At 40.8% G+C, this 27,903-nt stretch overlaps 1 protein-coding gene across 1 annotated transcript in view; it reads left to right on the top strand.

Moving 5' to 3' along the window:
• Positions 1 to 299: 299 nt before the first annotated feature.
• Positions 300 to 27,903, top strand: part of LOC132817391 (contactin-associated protein-like 5) — an 899,316-nt gene continuing 871,712 nt past the window's right edge. Inside the window, exon 1 of the mRNA XM_060827811.1 lies at positions 300 to 562. Within this exon, the coding sequence (XP_060683794.1) occupies positions 478 to 562 (85 nt within the window). The 5' untranslated portion in view covers positions 300 to 477. The remainder of the gene's footprint in view (positions 563 to 27,903) is intronic.

The following is a 27,903-nucleotide window of genomic DNA, read 5'->3' as shown; positions in this document are numbered from 1 at the left end:
AGTGCCACCCCTTCCACACATGATTGTGATACGGGGTTGGAAGTGAATAAATGCTACCAGGCATACTATATAAATTGCAGTCAAATCTTTGTGAACTGTCAAGAAGGAACGAGCCGTTGTGCAGCACCTCCTTGTGAGCTCGGTCCACCAAGTCGTAGCGCGGCTCCTTCCCTCTCCCAGTCCCTCTCCCTCTCTCTCTCTCACACACACACACACATATCGACTCCTCCGTTCTTACGTCTGGATTTCCCAGTGCAAAAATAGCCGGACGCAGGAAAACGTGTTGTGCGGCGGCGAGAGTTGCGGGAACGGCTGGTTTAAAAGCGAAGGGAAGGAGGAGCAGGCAATAGGGAAAGGAGAGAGCGAGACAGAGTCACAGCACAATGTGCATTGACGTGGTGAAAAGTGCAGCGAGAGAGCACCAGTTCTGAGCTCGGCCCTCTGAAAGATCTAATTGCTTCCACACACACAAAAAAAATGGACTCGGACGCCGGTAGCAAACGCGTCTCCTTTTCCCTCTCCTTCATCAGCCTCTGGATTTTCTTGACAACAGTCCACTCTTGTAAGTAAACAGTTCCCCTTTACTATTATTGAGAAAAGACGGGTGTGGGGGAGGGGGAATTGAGAAAGTGCATTTGCAGAAGAATTGGTAGAGAGGATGTACAGAGCATTTTTAACAACTGACTGATAGGGCTTCCTTAGGTAATGCCCCGAGAACTATTCCCATCGTACTGCAGAGTGGTCATTCTATTTTTAATATGATAATGTGAATTTAAGACACGCACTACTGCAACGTGAATAGACCAGTGACACTCGACATAGATACAAAGTACTTTTAGAACCTAGTTTGCTCAAGTCTGTAGCCTAGAATGCCAAAAATAACGTATCCAGAGTGGGTAAGTTTTTATTGGGCAAATCCTACCCATTTGCTGCAAGTTTAGCTTTATTGTTACCTTTCCATGTAGGTTATGCAACATAACCTCAATACTCTTGTGTCTGGATCTGGAACCAGATCAGTGTTTGGGAATAGAATTGGACTTTAACAGCCACTCATTAGAATAGTTGATGCTAGTGTCTCAAAGGTGCTTTGTGCATACGGAAACTAGTTAGCAACGTCGCTGTGTGTAGGGTTTAAGTCAGGTGCTGTATACACTGGCTGATCCCAAAACATACTTATGCTGTTAAATATGATCTTTGTTACAAACATTGTTACTATTGGCAAAAAGCCATTTTTAACACGACGCGATAATGTTCTAACTTTAATCGGCAGGGAAAGTGCTTCTCGTCACTAAAAAGGCTGAACAAATATTACGAAATTACTTTTAACCCGATTTGAACAATCCTCAGTAAGTTTCATTAAATGAGGCCCGGAGAGCTCTATTCATTCGCTTGCAGAATGGAAAAAGATATCCATACTGCCTTAATATAAATGTTATTTGTGTGTTTATGATTAGCTTCCCTACAGTGTGGCAACAGGCCCTTCGGGCCAACAAGTCCACACCGACCCTCCGAAGAGTAACCCACCCTGCCTCTGCACCTAACACTATGGGCAATTTAGGATGGCTAATTCACGTGACCTGTGCATCTTTAGAATGTGGGAGGAAACCCACGGGGGAAAAAGTACAAACTCCACGCAGGCAGTCGCCCAAGGCTGGTATCGAACCTGGGACCCTGGTGCTATGAGGCAGCAGTGCTAGCCACTGTGCCACCCTACAGACGAAGGGTAGAGCTGCATGGAGTTAAGTTACCGATTGATACCATAACTCAGGCTGTCTTGCCGTCTGCTTAAGATATGCATAAGAAAATATTGGCACATCAAAAAGTTCCCTATTATCCTGAGGATATCACAAAAGTCAGTGCAGACACAATGGGCCAAAGGGCCTCTTTTGAATACTATGATTTTAAAGCAAGTACTGACTGCAGGCTCATTAGTCATGGGGTTGGTGCCATTTCTTAGCTGAAAAATTCTTAGTTTTTCATTTGTTTGGATGATAGCTAGTCATTCATAGACTGCAGTTATACTGCCTTACTTGCTTCAGTGCAAAACTGTGCACAACGTTGAAAATGTGTCAAAAGAAATTGAGAGTCAATCTTTCATCAGGCACTTGAACCGACTAAAGCCAAACAATGTGGAACCTCCTCCAGTCTTCATTCTGGGCATGCCTTCAGGTTTGAAAATGTGTTGCTGGAAAAGTGCAGCAGGTCAGGCAGCATCCAAGGAACAGGAAATTCGACGTTTCGGGCATAAGCCCTTCATCATGCCTTCAGGTTTATCAAGTTTGTGGCAATATTGTATTCCTGAGTCAGATTTAACATTTTTTAAAATTGCTACAGTAGCATATTTATTTAATATACTGTATTCTGAGTCTGTTCTGAAGTCAGAAAAAGCATAGTTAGATAATAACATATAGTTTAAATGATATAGAGTAATTTAAACTATGTTATTATCTAACTATGCTTTTGTCAATTCATCCAATATCATATTCCTTCTATACATTCATTTTTAACATTGCTCTTCTTTATTCATGGCCTTTAAGTTACAACTAAAGTAGAGAGAATTTTAAAGTCTGTGAAATAACAATTAGGAAATGATTAAACCAAGTCAGGAATTCAAGTCATGAATCTACAACTGTGTAGGTAGGGCAATACTTTAACTTAATTCAGCAAAATTGGATATGCTTATTTGTGCGCAGGAAATAAAAAGGTGGGTGGGCTTGGGTGAGGATGTAAGAGAGTAGATATGTGATAAACTTAAAATTATTGCAGCTATCAATATCTATTTGGAAAATAAACAGATTCCCATGCACAAGACTATGAATAGCTGTGCAATTTGATATGGAAAGGGTTTAGATTCTATTTCAGATTTCCCTCCTCAGTGAATGTGTGCTGTTAAAAAAATGTTGGATTGCCAAGCACTCTCTGTCTAAGAAGGAGTAGGTTTTTTTTCCCCATTCCTGGTTGTAGACAGCCATTCCTACTGAAAGAACCCATGTAGGGATATATTGGGCAAAGGTTAGACTGCACTTTGATGTGTCCTCTTAAATGTTTGATAGAATCACTGTTTAGGGTCAAACATCAATGATAGCTGAAAGAAAAATAGAAACTGCTGGAAATACTAAGCAGGTCAGGCATTAACTGATTTTTTTTTTCCTTTTTACAGATCGTGCCTCACCTGCTGAGTACTCCTTGCATTTTCTGTTCTATTCCAGATTTCCAATGTCTGCAGTATTTTGCCTTTGCCTGCAGGGTGGTGGCTTGAATTAAGGTATCTGTCAGGTTTACAACAACACCTCAACAGTGAGGTTGCAATCTAAAAGGGAAAGAAGGGAGAAGGGAGAAAGAAATTGGCCCCAATAGGAGAATATAAACAATGCTAAAAAATTAGATTGTCAGAAACATACATTTGCCTTCTGCAGGAGGTTTTGTTTCTAAGTGCAGCAAGTTAATGACATGATTAAAAGTTGGTCTGGAGGTGTTAAAAAGCAAAACTGGTTGTATGTACCTGAATTGATCTGCACAATTAAAACCAAGGTATCTCAGGTTAATAACTACAACTGATGCTATTTCAACCTCATCATGTTGGGAGGGTTACAGGCAGATAATGTGACGATGGTGCACTACAGTTAGCTCACTGGATACAGATTCATACTCACATTCAAGTAATGTTATGTTCATCACATTGTGCTCACAGGTTTACTGCACAACTGACAGTATGGTGTCAGAGTTCCAGACTAAAAAGACAGCATGAAACATTTTTTGTTTCATAAAACAATGATTTATACTTAGCTAGCATGACTCATAAATGTTACTGCATAGAATGGACCACTAAGCCCAACTGGCCCCTGTCAATCTCTTTTCATATTACCCATTATAGTTCAACTCACCCTCTGAGAACAATGTCTGATCTTCAGGATGGTAACTTGGGCTTTTTACAATAAAGGGCTCAGTTGCATGAGGGAAATAATAAGAATTTGAGAAAGGGGAAATTCAAAACAGAGTATGGAAGAGAAACTTAGATAATTGTTGAAGGGGATGTTTTTGAAGAGAGGGTGATGTGAGAGGGAGTGGGTGAGAGACAGTCCCAGAAGACCACAGCATAGTGGCTTTCAGTGGGGGAGGAGAAATTGTTTCAGGGATAAGGAGAATGTCAGAGGAATTGAATATTTTATGTGTTTATAAATCAGGAGGGAATCACAAAATCAGTGTTGGATGAGGTTATTATGAGATTCACAAAACTTAAAGTTTAGAATTGTCAAGTTAGACAGAGGCACTAGTAGAGGCTGAACAGGACAAAGAGGAAGGTGAGATGTACATTGAGAAAATGAAGGACAAAAATAGCCAATAACCAAAGGTTATACAAAAAAGCAATAGGAATGATCTGCATGAAGAGATTGAGCTTGAGGTAAACAGAGTGTAATGACTCATTAGTTCTTACGTCTACTTGAAGTACTTCCTAAAAATGTTAATAGAATTAAGACTGAAGACATGGGGGTGTTGATGGAAAGTAAAGAGCATGTATGAATTTTCCATTTATTATGTTTGAACAAGTGTTCACATCAGTATGCCATTAAAGGGTGGGTAGTAACCTTTGGGATAATGAAGGAGAGACAGATGGGCAAAGAATCATACAGCAAATTTAACAGTGCAATATTAGTTTTGGAGAGAGCACAATTAAAATGGAAATCTGTGTTTCAGGACCATGGAGAGTGGTAAGTTTGAGATATACGTAAGTAACATTATAAATGGAAGGATTGTGGCCAGGTTAGTTTGCAAGAAAGAACCAAAGGGAGGTTTTAAGGGAACTTTTTAAAGGAGAAAATAAACAAAAAAATTGGCCAAAAGTGGAGAGAAAGGTATGTTAGAAAAGGAGATGATGACGATGTCAGACAGCCATGTCCAGAATGGAGATCATAGTAATGGGTAAGATGGAGAGAATGGTATAGGACCAAGAAATTTTTCATGATGGAAAAAATTGAAGATTTAAATAAGCAAGGATGAAGAAGAATTTTGAACTTGATGAAAACAATGCTTATTTTACAATAGGAGAACATTCTAAGGTGCTCTGCAGAAGAATGAGCACATAAAATGGTGGAGTCAAACCAGGTGAATTTACCAAGAAACTGGTCAAAGAGGTTAACTGTCAAGGAAGATCATAATGGAGGAGGTGGAGGAAGAAAATTGAGAAGATTAAAAAATACAATTGTAGAGCTCAGGCTCCAGATGACTGAAGGTTAGATGAGTCAAAAGGGAAGGCTGAAAACTGACTTACACAAAGAGCAAATAACAAGATGGAGCAAGCCCTTCAGCCCTCAGTGCCCCTGCTGATATATTTTGCTCAAAACCATTGGGCAAAACCATTGAGTAACGGATGAAAAGATGGCCTTGGGTCAGGTAGTCAGTATCACCAAGAGAGGCAGGTAAGGTGACGACCTCTAGTCAGGCAATCAGTAACACTGAGAGGAGTTGATGTATCAGTATCACTAAGGGAAGCAAGTGAGAAAATGACTTCTTAACAGACAGCCAGATCCATAGATAAATACATTTGTGTTGATTGTAATCGGTTCTTCCTGTACAATCGAAAGGAACTAGTTTTTATTGAACATTTGATAAGTGAGTAAGATCTGTACCACTCTTGAATTTTAATATAGCAAATAAATTCATTCTAAAAATAATGAAATATACATAAAATGACATAAATAAGTGAATAATGTCAGTAAATAATGGTGGATGTTCAAAGCTGCAGTACCTGAGTGCTCCTAAATGCTGTTAGGTTCTGTGGAAAGCATATCTGTGATAACTAAAGTTCAAGTAGCTTTGGCTCAGAGTTTATGAGGAGGAGGCTGAACTAATTTCACTGCAATGCACCAGGGAGTGTTAAAAGATACCAGGATTCTTTGTTCGGCTAAGGTTTTCTGGTTTAGTCAGTGGTCAGAGACAACAGGATATAAATGTGAGTGAGACAGGTAAGGGGATCCAGAGAGCAAGCTAATAGGAATGTCAGCCTCTGCAATTGTCCAATAGATTTGAGGTTCTCTCATTCTTTTTGGATGAGAACAGGATGCTTCAGGTCTGATAAGTAACAATGTCACCATGGTACAGGAAGTTATGCAAGTGAGGAGTGCAAAAAGGAATGTAGTAGTAGTAGGGAGGAATACAGTCACAGGGATTTCCAGAACAAAGAGCTAGAGCCCAGATGACTGTGTGGCCTGTCAAATGCCAGAGGTTGGTACATCCGCTCATGCCTGGACAGGAACTTGCAGTGAGAAAGTAAGGATTCAATGGCATCAGTCCATGTAAGTATCAGAGACATAGGTGGTATTAAGAGTGTAAGGAGCTAAGAACGAAAGTAAAAACTTAGACTCAAAGTTTCTAATCTCTGGATTATTACTGAAACATATAGTTAAACAGCATGAAAACAGACCCTTCATTCCAACTCATCCATATTGACCAGATATCCTAAACTGATATAGTCCCATTTGTCAGCATTTATCCCTCTAAACCATTTCTATTAATGCCTAGCCAGATGCATTTTAAATTATATAATTGTACCCACATCCTCCACTTCCTCTGCCAGCTTGTTCCTTACATGCACCACCCTCTGCATGAAAAAGTTGTCCCTCAGGTCCCATTTAAATCTCTCCCTTCTCACCTTAAACCTTTGCCCTGTAGTTTTGGACCCCATAGCCTGGGGAAAAAAGACTTTGACTATTCACCCTATCTGTGCCAATTTACAGACTGGTTTTCAAGACATACATTCTGGATGTTGGACCACCAGCATCAGTATTGGGGAATGAGGGGGCTGTTCCATTGGAACAGTCTACGTCTGAACCATGCTAAGGATAGTGCTTTTGTGAACTGTAAAACAATTGGGTAGAAATTGTTACTACTAATTGAGGTAATGTTAGGTAATGAGAAATTAAGCCCTGCTCTTCCTGGAATTAGCACAAAATTTAAATAATTTTAAGAAGGAGGAAAAAGTCCATAGTTTACTTGACGTTCCAAATTCAGATTGATAGAAAGCAGGAAACAATTTTCTGCACTGAGCAAAAATCACTGTTTATTACAGATAAACAGTAAGAGACCATCAATAATAAAATTTGAATTTCCTTATAAGGTCCTCATTGCCACATTCATGGAGACAAACAGACAGGGGAAGTAGGTCATGGACAAGGAGGAAAACTGGAAGGCAATTCAGTAGTATTTCTTGTCAGGATCTAGTGTTGAAATTGTCCTTATGACTCTGCTGCTGGCCAGCACATTGCTTCAGTCATGTTTCTCTGGATACATCCACTGGTTGGTGAGAGATGCAAGGTGAGTGGCTCCCTCATAGGTGACATATCAGTTATAGCGTATCACAACTGTTGCAGGAAAGGTAAACCAATTTTCTTTAGGTTTACACTGGAGTTTTGACTGCAGAGAATGGAGAGACCAATTCTTAACAAAAATAAAGTATTCTACTTGCTGAAAATCAGAAAATAAAACAGTTCTGAAGAAGGGTTAGTGGACCCAAAATTTTAACTTTGCTTTCCTTTCACAGATGCTGTGAGATCTGCTGAGTTTCTCCAAAAAATTCTGTTTTTAAGACTATGCCTGAGCTGGGGAAGAACTGAGCATCTCTGTATCTCTGTAAATTGTTTCTAGCTTCAAGCTTCAGTTACCTCAGAACCAATCACAGTTATTGGCAAGTAAAAATGTTGAAGTCATTGATATTGGGCACTAGTCCATAGAACAATCAACTTCTTGTTGCCAGTAATAAACTGCATCAGTACACCCCCTTGGTTTTAAATGTTCTACAACGCTGCTTTCAGTTATTTGTTATTCATACAGTTGTTTTCATGATGCTTGACAAGTGTCCCATATGTGACTTTCAAGAAAAATAGCAAGTGAGATAATAATAACCTGCATTTGTGCAATAATTAGATATTACCTTGATTCAGTAGATTTCTATATAGAATAAGTTTGGTTAGAGATGTGGAATAGGTTGGGAAAGAAGTTGCTAGTGGGATTGATCTAATACAATGGTCTAAACACTTAACAGAAATTACAATGTTGGACAAAGTATACAAATAACAAATACTAGTGCTTTGATAAAGGGACAACATAAACATGGGTGACTTTAGTCTACATATAAACTAGGAAAATCAAGGCATAAGGCTGAAGGCATAAGGAAATTGCAGACAGATCTGGATGGGTTGAGTGAGTGGGCCAAACTTTGCAGATGGGAATATCGAGTGGGAAAATGTGAAATTGCTCACTTTGGTGGGAAGTATAAAATGTAGGGTATTAGTTAAACAGAGAGTGACTGCAGACTACTGAGCTGCAAAGGGATTTAGGTGTTCCATTGCATGTCACAAAAAATCTATTTAGTATGCAGATATAGCATCTAATCAAAAAGGCAAATGGGATGCTTTATTTTATGATGAGAGGAATTAAATGTGCAAGTAAGGATGTTACCTTCAGTCCTATAGGGGATTGGTGAGAACCACATCATGAATACCCTGTGTGCATTCTCCTTACTTAAGAAATAATGTTGGTACATTGGAGGCAGTTAGAAGTTTACTAGATTAATACCTGAAATAAGTCTGTTCACTTATAAGGTTGGACAAACTGGACTTGCATCAACTAGCATTTAGAAGGCTGAGGAGTGACTTGATTGAAGTGTATAAGATACTGAATGGATGATAACCTGGTGTTGTGTGATTTTTAACTTTGTCCACCACACTCCAACACAGGCACCTCCACATCATGAATATTATTAACACGGGGGAATAAATTATTGAATAACATCAAAAAGTGCTGGACAAACTCAGCAGCTCTGGCATCAACTGTGTAGAGAGACACAGAATTAACATGCTGAGTCCAATTAATCTTCTTTGGAATTAAATAGATAGGTCACAAAGATAGAACCAGATAGATTCTTGTTGGCAAGGGGAATTAAAGATTGTTGGGAGTAGATGCGAATGTAGAATTTGAAATGGAAACAAATCAGCTGTGATCTTACAGAGCCTTGTTCTGCTCCTACTTTATATGCTCATACGGTGTTTGTGTGTTTTCTCATATGTACAGGAACTGGAGTATGGAGTCGGGCAGTTGCAGGGGTAGAGAAGATCGAGAAAGGATTTAACAAATTCTGAATATCACAATCAATTATTCAATTCCACTTACAGTTAAGACAGAAGCTAAAACATCATACATGATTAAAGATGTATTTGCTCTTAAATATAACATTTCTTATAATATTGGAGAAATTTGATTTTTAATATGCTAAATTACACTTTCTGTGACAGCAAAAGCTGTTTAATAATAAGTGTGAAGTTAATATGTCACTAAGACCCTGTTACACCTCATTCAAGGATGTATACATTTTCCTAATATGCTAATTTCGAATAATAAGACTACAAGAATGAATGTTTTGTTAGTTCAAAAATTTCTAATTGCTGGCAGCCAGGAGGGTGTGGAAGTTTGGAATGAAAAAACTCAACAGTGGAAGTGTAGAATCACTAATAGCTCAAACAGCTCTGTCAATATTTGGACCTCTATGTCTGTAGATTATTGGAGCAAAACATCACTTGAAACTGCTGTTGCCAAAATTAGTGCAATACGACTTAATGTCTGGATTTTGTGGTATAGATGACAGCTTATAGATTTCCCTTTGGCCAGCACTATTACTGAATTCAGAATTTGCTACCAGTTTTACTTTGCCATTTATGTCACAAAGTCCAGTCGTTAAGTCGTATTACACTAATTTTGGCAACAAAAGTTTCTAGACTCTAGATTTTGGGGTGCATCACAAGAAAATACTCTTTTTTTCACTGACGACTGACTATGTTTTTTATCAATGCCAAACAATAAAATCTTCATGGATTATTTTTGAACCTTTTACAGTGTTGAAGTTCACATTACACTGTACCAGTCACAAAGTCAAGCTGTGAGGAAGTAAACGCACCACACATTAATGTGAGATTACAAGGTTGACACCCAAACCTCAGCCGTTGTCATTTGCACTTCAATCATATTGGATCTTTCTGATTGATGCCTTGGAGCAATGCAAAATACACATTAGAACTGTGCTGTGAGTTTCAAATTAATTTGACATTTTTATCCAAATTACATGGCAAAATACAATTTCAGTAAGTCAATAATTTGGATTTCACTGCCTTTCATTGCCACTTTTACTTTCTTTTTCTTCATCCTTCTTAGCACTTAGAAGGTGCAAATTAAAATGTGTGTTTAGTTGGAGAAGGATGCTGTGAAATGCTGCTACCATGATATCAATGCTTCTGTTGGTGTATGACAGCTGACACTCTGTTTCTGTGATGTTGAGTCAAAAGATATCAAGCAAGACTTCAAAGAATTGCTGCAGAGTGAGCAATGAACCATTTCTCTGACTGATACAGAGATGACTGCACTAATGTGTATAGTATGTAACCAGGTTCTATGTACAGCATATAGATAATTTATATATAGATATAAAAATCAAATCTGTGTTCAATGTTTAAATGGTAAAAACACTTGTTATTTCTGGTTCCAAGTTGCATAAGCAAAACATCAGAATTGGTTAGTCCTGCTGTTGTGTTTTTCTAATGTTTGGGCTCTAAATTTTCTTTCTAAAAATGTGAGTTTTGAAATGAATTATTTCCAGTGTGTTTTTGTTTGGCATGGCATTATGATGGTGGTGAAAACAATGAAGAACAAAAATCTCAGAAATTGATCTACAAGTGATGTTTTGCACCAATAATCTACAGACATGCAGGTACAAATATTTAAAGAGCTGTTTGATGTGGGAGCCAAAGGTTGGGTGGAAGAGGTTCTGAATTAGAAATCTCAGGAATGGGAAACTCCTGCTGAATTTAACAGCAATTGTTTCATGCCCGACAGCCGGTCAGGTTGACTAGCCAGTCAGCTGACAGGTAGGAGAACCAGCAGCTGAAAAATGTAGCCAGAGGCCATGGTTGGAGGATTGCAATTATTGCATTTGTTTTCAGTTGGACTGAACAGCTGTTTTTGAATGTAAAGAACTCACAGCAAGGTGGGGAGGTCCAAAGTTCAAGATATGGTGCCAAAGTCTACTTGTTTTGACTGGAATATATCTGAATAGATGATCAATTTCTGCAATGCTGATTTCTACATATATGCAGAAGACTGGCTGTGGTGACCCCTGTTGGTCCGTCCATAAGGAAAATAGAATAGAAGGTAAGAGAGTCCTGAGAAATCAACACAAACTGCAGGTAAGAAGTGAGAGATACTGTTAAGCAAACTAATGGGATGGAGCAAAGGGAGAATCACTATGCAGTGGGTGGTTAAGATTCCCTAGAGTATGCAAACAGGTCCTTCGGCCCAACAAGTCCACACCGACCCTCCAAAGAGTTACCCAACCAGACCCATTACCCTACCCTATATTTACCCCAACTGGCAATTTAGCATGAATAATTCATCTGACCTGCACATCTTTAGGTTATGGGAGGAAACCAGAACACCTAGAGGAAACCCAGACAGACACAGGGAGAATATGCAAACTCCACACATATAGTCATATGAGGCAGGAATCGAACCCAGTCCCTGGTGCTGTGAGGCAGCAGTGCAAACCACTGAGCCACTGTGCCACCCTGGAGGAAAAGATAAGCACGGAAACTGGACAAGGGAGAGAGATACACACAAATGGGTAGGACTGAAATAATGACATTCAAATAGAATATGAGTATGTGAGAGAGTAAAAGAATCTCTAGGTTGGAATAACAGAAATTGGCTGAAGGAAGAGTTCACTTTGAGTTGCGATGATCACTGTCGATACGTTGATTTTTTTAATATTTAGATAGCTTTGTGACTTATCTCCCTGAAACTGAACCTTTGAGGAGAGTCGGTGAAATGAATTAGGTTTACATATTTGGTTTTTGTTTACTTTCTTGTTATTACAGTGTGCAGTCTATTGCAAACTTTACAGATATTTCAACTTGAAAGGACTTTTGGCATGAAGCCAAAGTTTACCCATGTTTGGAATATAAAGACGCCTGCAAACAAGAGCTCAGATATAACTGATTGGAGTTGATGCATGGTGAATTTTTGCTGCTGACTGGAGTTCCTGGAGATAACTAGTCAGAATGTAGACAGGAAACGCAGAGAAGAATGGAATTTAAAAGATGGTAGAAAAGAGAGTCTGCTAGAAGGAAAGAAAAGTCAGGCCAATATTATCTTTCTGTGCCAGCTGTGGAAGAGACAGTCATGCATGAATGGATACTGCCAGAATAGACTACGTTCACTTCAGAAATGACATAGATCCATATTCAGTCCATAGCCATGCTGTGTTAAGAAAGCATTACACTCAACAAAGGTGAATGCAATAATATTGCCAAATAATAATAACATGCTACACAGTCCATTGCCATGTGGTGAAGCAATCCATGCGCAGTGTTTAATTTTTAGTTCGAGTCATAGAGATATAGAGTAAGGAAAGAGACCCTTTGATCTAACTTATCCACATTGACCAGGTATTCTAGTTAAATCTAATTCCATTTGCCAGCATTTGGTCTATATCCCTCTCAATCCTTCCAATCCATATACTCATCCAGTTAAAAGTTGTAATTGTACGAGCCTCCACCATTTCATCTGGCAACTCATTCCATACACACACCACCTTTTGCATGAAAACGTTGCCCCTTATATCTCTTTTAAATCTTTCCCTTCTCAACTTAAACCTATGTCCTCTAGTTCTGGACTCCCCTACCCCAGGGAAAAGACCTTGACTATTCAACCTGTCCATGTCCTGCATGATTTTACGAACTTCTATAAGGTCACCCTCAGCCTCCAATGCTCCAGGGAAAATAGCCCCAAGTCTATGCAGCCTCTCACTATAGCTCAAATCCCCTAACCCTGGTAACATCCTTGTAAATCTTTTCTAAACCTGTTCAAATTTCACAACACCCTTTCTATAGCACGGAGACCAGAATTGCACACAGTCTTCTGATAGTGGCCTAACCAATGTCCTGTCCTGCTGCAACATGACACCCCAACTCCTACACTCAATTCAAGAACCAATAAAGCCAAGCATACCAAATGCCTTCTTCACTCTCCTATCCACCTACAACTCTACTTTCAAGGAACTATGAACCTGCACTCCAAGTATCTCTTCAGCAACACTCCCCAGGTTCTTACCATTAAGTGTATAAGTCGTGTCCTGATTTGCCTTTCCAAGATGCAGTACTTCACATATATCTAAACTAAACTCCATCTGCCATTCCTCAGCCGATTGGCCCAGCTGAACAAGATCCTGTTGTGCTCTAAAGTAAAATTCTCTGCTGTCCACTACACCTCCAATTTGGTGTAAATTGCAAGCTTATTAACCAAACCCCCTATGTTCAAATCCAAATCATTTATATAAATGACAAAAAGCAGTGGACTCAGCACTGATCCTTGTGGCACACCACTGGTTGCAGGTCTCCAATCTGAAAAGCAACCTTCCATCACCACACTCTGTCATCTATCTTTGAGCCAGTTCTGTATCCAAAAAGCTAATTATCCCCCTATTCTGTGTGATCTAACCTTGCTAACCAGTCTACTGTGAGAAACATTGTTGATCACCTTACTGAAGTCCATATTAGATTAGATTACTTACAGTGTGGAAACAGGCCCTTCGGCCCAACAAGTCCACACTGACCCACCAAAGTGCAGCTCCTACACTCCAACCACCCTGTCCTCATCAAACACAATAAAGTTAGTGAGACACAATTTCCCATGCACAAAACCATGTTGGCTATCTCTAGTTAGTCCTTGCCTTTCAAAGTACATGTAAATCCTGTCTCCCAGCGTTCCCTCTAACAACTTGCCTACCACCAATGTCAGGTTCACCAGCCTATAGTCACTTGGCTTTTCATTCACACATTTCTTCAATATTGACTCCAAGGGAGACAACCTCCAGTCTTCCAGCACCTCACCTGTGGTTATTGATGATACAAATATCTCAACAAGGGCCCCAGCAATCACTTCCCTAGCTTCCCAAAGAGTTCTAGGATACACTTGATCAGGTCCTGGGGATGTATCCACCTTTATGCATTTTAAGTCATCCAGCACCTCCTACTCTGTGATATGGACATTTTTCAAGAAGACACTATTTATTTCCCCACGTTTGCTATCTTCCATATCCTTCTCCACAGTAAACACTGATACAAAATACTCATTTTATATTCTCTCTATTTCCTGTGGTTCCATACATAGACAGCCTTACTGATCTTTAAGGGGCCTGGTTCTCTCCCTAGTTACCTATTTTTCCTTAATGTATTTGTGGAATCCATTTGGTCTCTCTCATTAATCTTGCTTTCTTTCATGGGATATGGCAGCTCCAGTCTTGACCATCATTTATTGTTCATTTAATTGCAGTTGTGAAGGTGGTGGTGAGCTGTCTATTTTACATAAATCTATGGTGTGGGTGCAGTAATGGTGGGGAGGTGGTGCTGTTAGGAAATGAGCTCTGAGATTTTGACCTAGCAACAATGAAGGTACAGTTTTACAGTGCCAAGTCAGGATGGTGCGTGGTTTTGAGAAGAATTTGCTGCTGGTGGTATTCCCTTGACATTCCCTTGTAAGTTTGCAGATGACACTAAGATTGGTGGAGTAGCAGATAGTGAAGGGGACTGTCAGAGAATGCAGCAAAATATAGATAGATTGTAGAGTGGGCAGACAAATGGCAGATGGAGTTCAATCTGGGCAAATAAGAGCTGATGCATTTTGGAAGATCCAATTCAAGAGCGAACTATATAGTAATTGAAAAGCCCTGGGGAAAATCAATATACAGAGAGATCTGGGTGTTCAGGTCCATTGTTCCCTGAAGATAACAATGCAGGACAATAGAGTGGTCAAGAAGGCATATGGTATACTTGTCTTCATCAGACAGGGTATTGAGGACAAGAGTGGGCAGGTCATGTTATATTTGTATAGGACTTTGGTTTGGCCACATTTGGAATACTGCATACAGTTCTGGTCATCACATTACCAAACACATTACGAAACAGATGTGGATGCTTTGGAGAGGTGCAGAGGAGGTTTACGAGGATGTTGCCTGGTATGGAGGGTGCTAGCTGTGAAGAGAAATTGTTTAGATGAGCATTATTTTCATTAGAAAGACAGAGGTTGAGAGGGGACCTGATTGTGGTCTACAAAATCATGAGAGGTATAGATAGAGTGGATAGCAAGAAGCTTTTTTTTCTCAGAGTGGGGGACTCAATTACTGGGGAAAAAGGGAGATATGTATGGAAAGTTTTTTTATGCAGAGAGTGGTGGGTGCCTGGAATGCATTGCTAGTGGAGATGGTAGAGGCGGGCATGATAGTATCATTTAAGATGTATCTAGACAGACAAATCTTTAGCAAATACGTGACAGGTTTAGATAGAGAATCTGTAATGGCGCAAGCTTGGAGAACCAAAGGGCTAGTTCCTATTCTGTAATTTTCTTTGTTCTTTGCTGCCTTTGTGATACTGAAGGTGCAATACACCTTGTAAATGGTACACACTTGCTGTCACTGCAGTGTGGTGGTGGAGAGGGCTTGTTCTGGATCCAGAATGCCACATGATCAAATACCATGCTAGTAAATATCACATAATCAAATCTCCAGGAGTGGGTCGAAGTGGAGATGAGAATTTAGTTGAGGTACTTCCTCCAAATCCACACGCACACAGACTACTTCAAATTCTTTTTTAAAAAATCCTAATATTTCCATAAAACCACATATAACCAACAATTAAAATAATAACTGCAAATGTGTTGCTGGTCAAAGCACAGCAGGCCAGGCAGCATCTCAGGAAATTCTCTATTCCTGAGATGCTGCCTGGCCTGCTGTGCTTTGACCAGCAACACATTTGCAGCTGTGATCTCCAGCATCTGCAGACCTCATTTTTTAATTAAAATAATAAATCAATTAATGAAGTCACTGACCTAAGAAGTCAACTTCGTTTATTTCCACATAGCAGCTGTCTGACTTGCTTGGAATTTATATCATTTTCTGTCGTTATTTCGGATTATTTCTGATTTCTGGGATCTATTGTACTTTTACCCTGAAATTTAATGTGCTAATTTTGCCCAGGGCGTTGTTTTAAGTAATATGCAAACTGGCTGTGAAGTTATACTCCATGCCGACACACACTGGACGTCATGCTGGTAATAAGACAGTCAGTCTTCTGGGATTGGCCGGAGAGTATATGGAATGGGAATTAAATTTTCTGGAATATATTGTTCACAGTCAAGGTAAAAATGTACTTCGCATTGTCCGTGTTTGATAGGGTGATCAAATTGTTTACACTTCAGGGACTGGGGTGCAGGGAACTCAAGCAATAATGAATTCGATCGATCAATATCATTTTGTTATTTTACAAAAATAATCACTACAAATGTCTTAGTTTTACCAGAGTGGGAACGGAAATCGGTTGTTGTTTGCTGAGATATACATAGATTTTCGTCAGCCCTGGAATTCGCACCGGGAATTCGGTTTGCGTTCTCTTTATCTATTACTTATTGTCTCTCTTTCATATTGTCTGTTCCAAACACGATTCTCCTGAACTGAATTTAGTAGAATATATTTTATGATCACATCGTATAATGGTAGGTAGGATAACCCAAAATGCAAAGCGCCAGAGAATATGCCCTATCTATTTCAGAGTGAGTTGTCGATTCCAATCTTTCACGTGGAGAGGTTTTCTTCAGCTGGAAAATGTATTCATCCAGTTTACTTTTTCTTGTGCGGTCCTGTGACCAGATTGATATTAATTTTTCTAGCTTATTCAAAATTAGTACGTATTCTGTATTCTGGAAACCAAAACAATTCTTGTGGAAATTTAAACAAGCTTTCAGAAGCAATGCAGGATAGCAAAAAAAATCACAAACTAAATTTTGTAACATTCTGCTGGAGCGAGGCTCTGCTTAACCCTACACCCAAACTACACTAGAACAACATGAAGTACTGGAAATACGCTTCAGATGAGGCTGAATCTGTACAGGTAAACAAAGTCGAGAGGTTAATTGAGGAAAGGCAGCATGGATTTATGAAGGACAAATTGCCTTTAAGTAACTTGCTTGAGTGTTTGATGAAGTAACAGAGAAGCTTTAGGAGATCAATGCTGTTGATGTATTGCACACAGACTTCCAAAGGCATTTGATAAAGCAACTTAGGTAGAAAATTGGCACACAAGTAGTTCCTTTGAGCCTGCTCCACTATTCAGCATGCAAATGGCTGATCTTCCTACTCAGTACCCTGTTCCAGCTTTAGCCCTTTGATCCCTTTAGCACTAAAGACATGTTTAATTCCTTCATGAAAATATTCAGACTTCTGGCCTTAGTTGCTTTTTAAAGGAAAAGAGCTCCACAGGATCACCATTCTCTGGGTAAAGAGTTTTTTAATTCATTCGTGGGACATTGCATCACCGGCTGGCCAGCATTTATTGCGTTGTCCCCTACTTGCTCCTGAAGAAGTTGGTGGTGACCTGCCTTCTTGAACTGCTGCATCCATATGCTTTGGGTTGACCCAGAATATCATTCAGGAGGGATTTCCAGGTTTTTGGCCCAGCGACAGTGAAGGAATGACAATATGTTTCCAAGTCAGAATGGTGAGTGGCTTGGAAGGGAACCTGCAGGTAGTGGTGTTCCCATATACCTGTTGTCCTTTTCCTTCTAGATGAAAGAGTCTGTGTGTTTGGAAGGCACTGTTTAAGGATCTTTCATAAATTTCTGCAGTTTCTTGTCATTTATAAACACTGCTGCCACTGTGAGCATTGGTAGTGGAGGAGTTGGATACTTGTGGATGTGGTGCCAATCAATTGGGTTGTTTTGTCCTGGATGATGTCAAACTTCTTGGATATTGTCGGAGCTTCACCTGTGCAGGCAAGTGGGAAAGTATTTCATCACCCTCCCACCTTGTAGACGATGGACAGGCTTTGGAGAGCCAGGGCATGAGTTTCTTGCCACAGGATTCCTAGCCTCTGAAAAATTCCTGTAGCCACTGTGTTTATTTGGCAAATCCAGTTGAATTTCTGATCAATGGTAACCCCAAGAATGTTGATAATGGGAGATTCAGTGATGGTAATAGCATTAAATGTCAAGGAGTGGTGGTTAGATTTGCCTCTGATTGAAGATGGTCATTGACTGGCATTTCTGTGGTATGATAGTTACTTGCCAGTCTAACCTGACTGTCCAGATGTTGTTGTATTTGAACATAAACAGTTTTACTATCCGAGGAGTCGCAAATGATACTGAACATTGTGCGATCATCAGCGAACAACCTCACTTCTGATGATTCCCCACCTTATGATGGCGTGACAATCATTGATGAAACGGTTGAAGGTGGTTAGACCTAGGACACTACCCTGAGCAACTCCTGCATAAATGTCCTGGAACTGAGAAGACCTAGTTTCCAACAACCACAGCTGTCTTCCTGTGACCCAAGTATGACTTCAATCAGTAGTGATTCCATTGCTCGGGGTCCTTGATGGGAGAAAGTGAGGACTGCAAATGCTGGAGATCAGAGTCAAGCTGAAAGGTTTATGCGTCAATTCTCCTGCTCCTTGGATGCTGCCTGACCTGCTGTGTTTTTCCAGCACCACACTCTTGACTCTTTGATGTCATTCTCAGTTGAATGTCACATTAAATTAGATTACTTACAGTGTGAAAACAGGCCCTTTGGCCCAACAAGTCCACACCGACCCGCCAAAGCGCAACCCACCCATTCCCCTACATTTACCCAACACTACGGGCAATTTAGCATGGCCAATTCACCTGACCTGCACATCTTTGGACTGTGGGAGGAAACCGGAGCACCCGGAGGAAACCCACACAGACACGAGGAGAATGTGCAAACTCTACACAGTCGCCTGAGTCGGGAGTTGAACCCCGGTCTCTGGCGCTGTGAGGCAGCAGTGCTAATCGCTGTGCCACCATGCCGCCCACACAGTGACTTGATTTCAATGGCTGTCACTCTGATGAAACCTCTGGAATTTTTGTCTCATGAGGTGAGGAGCTGACTGGCCCTGACGTACTCAAACTGGGCATCACTGAACAGGATATTGTTGAGTAGATGCTCTCAATAGCACTGTTGATGACACCTTCCATCACTTGACTGACTGATTTCTCCTCATTTCAGTTTTAAGTGGCCCACTCCATTACATTGGACTGTAACACCTGTTTCTAGACTCCCCAGTCATCAGGAACATCCTATCTAGTACTGTCAGAATTCTAAACATAAGGGTAATATGCATGGAAAATACTTTACATAGAGGGTGGAGAGTACCTGAAACACTTTGCTGGTGGAGGTGGTAGTGGTAAGCATGATAGCATCATTTAAGATGTATCTAGACAGATATTTGAATGAGCAGGGAGTAGAGGGATACAGATTCTTGGAAAATAGGTGACAGGTTTAGATACAGGATCTGAATTGGCGCAGGCTTGTTGGGCTGAAGACCTGTTCCTGTGCTGGAATTTTTTTTGTTCTTCTTTGTTCTTTGTACTCAGAAACATTGGGGATATGTGAGGACAAGTGACAAGTTGAATTTAATGCAGGGATGTGTGAAGTGATTTCATTTTGGTAAGCAGAACATGAAAAGACACTACAAAATAATTGCTACAATTCTGTAGTGTGTAGGAGCAGAGGGATGAGTGTTATACTTTTATCAATCATTGAAGGTGGCAAGTAGGTGGATTCTGTGGTCAATAAAACTTATGGGATACTAGGCTTAGAATATTTTCAACTGGTATAAAAGACTGGTTTGGCCTTCAATGGACTAATAGTTCCAGTAGAGGAAGAATGTAAAGGTGTTTGAGAGAGTGCAGAAAAGATTTACAAGATTGCTCCCAGGGATGAAGAAATTCAATTTGGTAGATAGTTTAGTGAAGCTGGAACTTCTTTCTTTGGAAGAGAGAACATTGAGAATAGATTATTCCCATCTGTGAATGGGCGATGCAATGTGAAAATTATTTATTTTCTCACAGTGAGTTGTTAGAATTTGGAAAGCTTTCCCTGAGAAGTGGATGGGTATAATCCTAATGGAGGTAGGTTTAATCACTGCATTCAAAGGACAATTGGATCATTATCTGAAAAGGGGAAAATGAGGGCAGGGCTATCAGTAAACGGCAGGAGCAAAGCAAAAGGTGAATTTCTTTTGCAGGGAATCAGCACAGACATGATGGGCCAAATGGCCACTTTCTTTGCTGTAAATTTGAAATCACTTTTAAAAAGTGGTGAATTCCAGTGGTGAAGTGAAAATGACTGCTGGTGAGGCAAGATGTGACCAAGTGGGTTTTGATTGAGACCTGCTTAGATTAAAGTCAATTGGAAACAAAGGGAAAGTCTTCACAATGGAGTGTTTCCTACAAGCATTGTTGCAATTGCTGATCCTGCTCAGTAGATATTATATTGTTCTTTCAGGCATGTGCTCTTGCCCACCCCTGTGAATCAGTTGGTGAACCTGGACACTGCACGATAATTAGCTTGCTTTGAGAAAGGAGCAACCAAGAGGCATGTAAATCTTACAGTAGGATTCCCAAGCCATAAATGATCCCACTAGGAAGAAAGCGAGAAGATTCTATCAATACTGGATGTAAGTTTGCTTGCTGAGCTGGAAGGTTTGTTTTCAGATGTTTCATCACCATGCTAAGTAACATCATCAGTGAACCTCCGGTGAAGCACTGGTGGCATGGCTGACTTTTTATGATGAAATTGGTGATGTAATTTCCTGTAGTGATATCATTTCATGTGGTGATGTCATTTCCTGCTCTTTTTCTCAGGGGGTAGTAAATGGCATCCAGGTCAATGTGTTTGTTGACAGAGTTCCAGTTGGAATGCCATATTTCGAGGAATTTTCGTGCGTGTCTCTGTTTGGCTACAGGAAAGCAACACACACGGAACAAATATTAAACTACAGAACCAATCGTCCCAACATCCATAAATGAAGCTGCATTAGAACATTATTTGAACAAGCCACCACTCACTGCAGCACAAAGGAACTATGAAGAGCAGAGGAAAATCATCTGTATTGTGTATTCAAAAAAATGGGCACCCAATGAACATAGTCCACTGATTTCTCAGCAAACAAGCAGACATGACACATCCAGAAACCCTGGCCACTCTCCCCTACATCAAAGATATCTCAGAAATGACTGTGAGACCAATCAGACCTCTTGGCATCACGGTAGCCCACAAACCCATCAACACATTAAAACAGCAGCTAATGAACTTGAAGACCCTATACAGACAACGAGCAAAACAAATGTAATATACAAAATAACTTGGAAGACATGACACTCTGTCTCTAATATCCTTACATACAGATGAGGAAGGACATTGCTTCGACTGGGACACTACATCCATCCTAGGACAAGTCAAACAGAGACATGCATGAGAATTCCTAGCAGCATGGCACTCCAACCGGAACTATATCAACAAACACATTGACCTGGATCCCATTTACCGCCTACTGAGAAAAAGAACAGGAAATGACATCACTATAGAAAATGACTACACCAACTCAAGGAAACCTAAACACATAAATAAAAAGCATGCCATACCACCAGTGCTTCACCAGAAGCTTACTGATGATGTTATGTATGGTGACAAAATGTCTGGAAATGAATCGTCCAGCTCGCTGAGCAAACTTAAATCCAGAAATCTTCTCCAAACTCATTAATTCTATCAAGAAATTTGGAGATTTAATGCATGTCAGATGTATGGATATTTTTGACTGGTTATTTTGAACAATTCTTAGTTAGAACTTCTGCATAAATCTGGTAGGAACATGGTGAATGCTCACCAGTCAGTAGCGATTCTTGGTGAATACAATAGGCTGCTTGGGAAAGTGCCTGACATAGAGAAACAGAGTGCAAGGGTTTTCTATTGTTGCCAAGTACAGCTTGAGAAAAATGAATAGCCTAGCTTCATAAGGTGAGTACAACATCATTTGCAAACTGCAGGCAGTGTTATAATAGAAATATCGTGGGATGAGATAGCCTGTGATCTTTTCAAGGTCAACTATGTAATTAGTTGCTGATTTTTTTGGGTACTAAACAGTTAAATCATCTCCGTAGTCTTTTGCTAGTTACAACTGAATAATCTGAGCATATCAATGTTCAGAATTGAAAGAATCTGGTTGTGTAGGAGGAATATTATGGTCACCCTTACTGAGCATGGAAAGATCTATAGGCATATAATGTGCCAAATCATTTTTCTGCTCTGCAGAGAACAAACAGATTATATATCATCACTGTGACTCCAAATTGAACAGTTGGAGTCAGATAAAATATCAAAGTTAAGTTTCCATCAGTATGTGCTGTGAATTTACACAATTACACAAAATTTGCAGTCCAAAAATGAGTCAATCCACCCATCTTGTCTCTGACTTTGATTATTTTCTGTTTCTTTTTCTAATTTGCTTGATGTAAATGTATTACTATATGCTTACAAGTAAAAATCTTTTCATTGTTTTGTACATAGTGACTGCACAACATTATCTTACATGCTGTCCCATGATAGAAATGAGGTCATTCAGCCCCTCATGTCTTTTTCATTATTCAATTTGATTATTATAAATCGGCATTTTAGCTCCACTCACTCATCTGTGCTCAATCGTAGTATTTCAAAGGTAATTAGTCCTCATATGTAAGGTGGAAAAGTGTGCAGTATCCTGGCAATTGATGAATTGAGCTTGTAGAAAGAGACACAATTGTCCAAATCATTTCCTTCTGTTCTCTAACCATACTATGGTTTACAGTTAAGGTGATTCCGAAAGTAGCTAAAGTGAAAGTCTAACATTTGCACAGTGCCTTTCTGGATCTGAAAATGTCCCTATGTGCTTTGTAGCCAATGAGACACTTTTGAAGTGCAGTCATTGCTGTAATTTAGGAAATGTAGCTGCCATTTTTTTTAATGGTTACTTTTAGAGGGATGGCAGTGAAAGCAGTGCAATGTTCCTCTTGCAACAGGTTTGAGGTGAAGGATGCCATGGCCATCCCTGCTGATTACACTTGCAGGAAGTGCACCCATCTCCAGCTCCTCCAAGACCATGTTAGGGAACTGGAGCTGGAGTTGGATGAACTTAGGATCATTCGGGAGGCAGAGGGGGTCATAGATCGGAGCTTTAGGGAAGTAGTAACTCCAAAGATTGCAGACAGATGGGTGACAGTGAGGGGGACTGGGTGGAAGCAGCCAATGCAGGGACCCCCTGCGGCCGTTCCCCTGAAGAACAAGTATACCGTTTTGGATACTTGTGGGGGGGACGGCTTACCAGGGGTAAGCAATGGGGTTCAGGCCTCTGGCTCGGACCCTGTCCCCGTTGCTCAGAAGGGAAGGGTGGAGAAGAGCAGAGCAATAGTTATTGGGGACTCGATAGTTCGGGGCACAGATAGGCGGTTTTGTGGGGGTGAGAGAGACTCACGTTTGGTATGTTGCCTCCCAGGTGCAAGGGTACGTGACGTCTCTGATCGAGTTTTATGTGTCCTTTAGGGGGAGGGGAAGCGGCCCAAAGTCATGGTCCACATTGGCACCAACGACATAGGTAGGAAGAGGGATGAGGATGTTAGGCAGGCTTTCAGGGAGCTAGGTTGGAAGCTCAGAGTTAGAACAAACAGAGTTGTCTCTGGTTTGTTACCCATGCCATGTGTTGGAGAGTCGAGGAATAGGGAGAGAGAGCAGTTAAATGCGTGGCTGCAGGGATGGTGCAGGAGGGGTTCTTTCTGGGGAAGATGCGACCTCTATAAACAGGATGGTCTATACCTGAACCTGAGGGGCACCAGTATCCTTGGGGGGAGGTTTGCTAGTGCTCTTCGAGGAGGTTTAAACTAACTCTGCAGGGGCATGGGAACCTAGACTGTAGCTTTAGGGTGCAGGACCTGGAGTGTAGGGAGGTTAGGAACATGACATCAATTTCGAAGGAGGGTGCCTGTAAACAGGAAGGTGGCTTGAAGTGTGTATACTTCAGTGCGAGAAATATACGAAATAAGGTAGGTGAACTTGCAGCGTGGGTTGGTACCTGGGATTTTGATGTTGTGGCTATTACGGAGACATGGGTAGAACAGGGACAGGATTGGCTGTTGCAGGTTCCAGGGTTTAAATGTTTTAGTCGGGCCAGAGGTGGGGGTAAAAGAGGGGGAGGTGTGGCATTGCTTGTCAAAGATAGTATTACAGCGGTGGAAAGGGCTGAGGTTAGAAATAGGAAAGGTGAGGTCACCCTGTTAGGAGTTTCCTACAGGCCTCCTAATAGTCCTAGAGATGTAGAAGAAAGGATTGCGAGGATGATTCAGGAGAAGAGTGAAAGTAATAGGGTGGTTGTTATGGGGGACTTTAACTTTCCAGATATTGACTGAGAAAGCTATAGCTCAAGTACGTTAGATGGGTCGGTATTTGTCCAATGTGTGCAGGAGGGTTTCCTGACACAATATGTAGACAGGCCAACAAGAGGTGAGGCCATACTGGATTTGGTTCTGGGTAACGAACCAGGCCAGGTGTTAGAATTGGAGGTAGGGAAGCACTTTGGGGACTTTGTGGAGCTTGTTCAAGGAGCAACTATTGAGTGTCCTTGATAAGTGTGTATCTGTCAGGCAGGGAAGAAAGGGTCGTGTGAGGGAGCCATGGTTTAATAAGGAATTGGAATCCCTTGTTAAAGGGAAGAGGGCTGCCTATGTAAAGACGAGGCGTGAAGGTTCAATTAGGACGATTGAGAGTTATAAGGTAGCCAGGAAGGATCTAAAGAGAGAGCTAAGAGCAGCAAGGAGGGGACATGAAAAGTCCTTGGTTGGTAGGATTAGGGAAAACCCAAAGGATTTCTATAGGTATGTCAGGAATAAAAGAATGACTAGGGTAGGAATAGGTCCAATCGAGGATAGTAGTGGGAAGTTGCGTGTGGAGGCTGAAGAGATTGGGGAGACACTGAATGAATACTTTTTGTCAGTATTCATTCAGGAACAGGACATTATTGCCGATGTGAATATTGAGTCACAATTAATTAGAATGGAAGGCTTTGAGGTATGTAGGGAAGAGGTGTTGGAAATTCTGGAAAGGGTGAAAATAGGTAAGTCCCCTGGGCCTGATGGCATTTATCCCAGGATTCTCTGGGAAGAAAGGGAGGAGATTGCAGAGCCATTGGCCTTGATTTTTATGTCCTCGCTGTTTACAGGAATAGTGCCAGAAGACTGGAGGATAGCAAATGTGGTTCCCTTGTTCAAGAAGGGGAGTATGGATAACCCTAGTAACTATAGGCCGGTGAGTCTCACTTTGGTTGTGGGCAAAGTCTTCAAGAGAATTGTAAGGGATAGGATTTATGAACATCTGAATAGGAATAATGTGATCAAGGATAGTCAACGTGGTTTTGTAATGGCAAACCTTATTGAATTTTTTGAGAAGGTGACTAAGGAGGTGGACGAGGGTAAAGTGGTAGATGTGGCATATATGGATTTTAGTAAGGTATTTGATAAGGTTCTCCATGGTAGGCTACTGCAAAAAATACAGAGGTATGGCATTGAGGGTGCGTTGGAGGTTTGGATTAGGAATTGGCTGGCTGGAAGAAGACAGAGGGTTGTAGTTGATGGTAAAGGTTCATCTTGGAGTGCAGTTACTAGCGGTGTTCCGCAAGGATCTGTTTTGGGCCCATTGCTGTTTGTCATTTTTATAAATGACCTGGAGGAGGGGCTAGAAGGTTGGGTGAGCAAGTTTGCGGATGATACGAAAGTCGGTGGAGTTGTTGACAGTGAGGAAGGATGTGGCAGGTTACAGCAGGATATAGATAAGCTGCAGAGCTGGGCAGAAAGGTGGCAAATGGAGTTCAATGTAGGTAAGTGTGAAATGATTCACTTTAGTAAGACTAACAAGAAGATGGGGTACTGAGCTAATTGGCAGATACTTGGTAGTGTGGATGAGCAGAGGGATCTTGTGTCCATGTACACAGATCTCTGAAAGTTGCCACCCAGGTAAATAATGCTGTGAAGAATGCATATGGCATACTGGCTTTTATTGGTAGAGGAATTGAGTTCCAGAGTCCTGAGGTCATGTAGCCGTTGTATAAGAGTCTGGTACGGCCGCATCTGGAGTATTGTGTGCAGTTTTGGTCACCATATTATAGGAAGGATGTGGAGGCACTGGAACAGGTGCAGAGGATGTTGCCTGGTATGGTAGGAAGATCGTATGAGGAAAGGCTGAGGCACTTGGGGCTGTTTTCATTGGAGAAAAGAAGGTTTAGGGGTGACTTGATAGAGGTATACAAGATGATTAGGGGTTTAGATAGGGTTAACCATGAGAACCTTTTTCCACGTTTGGAGTCAGCTATTACGAGGGGGCATAGCTTTAAATTAAGGGGTGGTAGGTATAAGACAGATGTTAGGGGTAGATTCATTACTCAGCGAGTTGTGAGTTCATGGAATGCCCTGCCAGTAGCAGTGGTGGACTTTCCCTCTTTATGGGCATTTAAATGGGCATTGGATAGGCATATGGAGGATAGTGGGCTAGTGTAGGTTAGGTGGGCTTGGATCGGCGCAACATCGAGGGCCAAATGGCCTGTACTGCGCTGTATTTTTCTATGTTCTATGTTCTAAGTTGTGCACAGCAAGATTCCTCAAACATTAATGTGATAATGTCTGACTACTCTGTTTTCCTGATGGTGGTTGAGGGATAAATATGGGCCAGATATTATTTTTCTGCAGAAGAGAAATTTGGGTTTAGACGACCAAAGCTAGTCTTGCCAACAACATCTATATACCATGAAATACAGAAAAAAAACAGCATCTTATATGCCGCACAAAAGGGCACAGATTAATATTGCATCTGAAGACAGCATCTCTGAAAGTGCAGTTCAAATCTCTTCTGCTGGGATTTAAACTTCTACCTCCGGACACAGAACAAAGATCACTAACAGTTGAGTCAACACTGCACATCTGCCCTCTTATATGAAAGATAGTCTTGAAAGTAAATCAGAAAAGAAGGGAAGAAATTTGGTTGGGGGACATGGAGGAAGAGAAATTAATAAAATATGTTCCATGCAAAAGCTTTATCAGAATGTAATACATAATGGGTGGCATGGTGGCTCAGTGGTTGGCACTGCTGGTTAACAGTGTCAAGGATCTGGGTTTGATTTCATCCTTGGGAGACTGTCTATGTGGAGTCTGTACATTGTCCCTGTGCCTGCATGGTTTCCTCCAGTGTTCCGGTTTCCTCACACAGTCCAAAGACAAACAAGGTAAGTGGATTGGCCATGCTAAATCATGCTATAGTGTCCAGGGAAGTCCAGGTTAGATGGATTGGCCATGGGAAATGTCGGGGGTTGGGTCTGTGTGGGATACTGTTCAGAGGGTTTATTCAGACTTGATTAGCTGAATGGCCTCTTTCCAAACTGTAGGGATTCTATAATTAGATAAAGGATGACTTTTATGGAAGAAGTTTATTGTCATGTTATAAAAGGAAACATAATGAGCAACTTTAATACACTGCATATTTTAGTTTCAGTGAGATCAGTGAGCTAGTGCTGTTTATACTAATTAGTGGAATTATTGCCAGGTACATTATATGCAATCAGAGCAAGAGAAGGCATTTTTATGTAATGTCCTTAATGATAAAACTCAGCTGTATGCTATTTTATTTTTTGCATTGTGCCATAATGCAAGAAATACCAAGAGTCACCCAATCATTTTCGATTGGAAAATTTTCTTCAAATTTTGCATTTAACAACCTTGCTTGCTCAGGGACATGGATTTCAATTCACACTGGCATTCCAAAGGGAAAATGTTTTGATGAGATGATTTCCCACCAACAGAGTCCATGGTAATTTTAACCACAAGGTCCAATTTAAATGCTGGTGGAACAAGCATGCAGAGCTCATGAACAAGCTACTACAGGTGGAGATAGAGCTGACCTTGGCTGTCCACTGCCTTTCAGTCATGACTAAACAGGAGCTTGGG

Source organism: Hemiscyllium ocellatum, chromosome 7 (genome assembly GCF_020745735.1).
Source record: "Hemiscyllium ocellatum isolate sHemOce1 chromosome 7, sHemOce1.pat.X.cur, whole genome shotgun sequence".
Taxonomy (NCBI): domain Eukaryota; kingdom Metazoa; phylum Chordata; class Chondrichthyes; order Orectolobiformes; family Hemiscylliidae; genus Hemiscyllium; species Hemiscyllium ocellatum.
The sequence above is the reverse complement of the archived record's forward strand: the minus strand, read 5'-3'. Positions and strand labels throughout refer to the sequence as shown.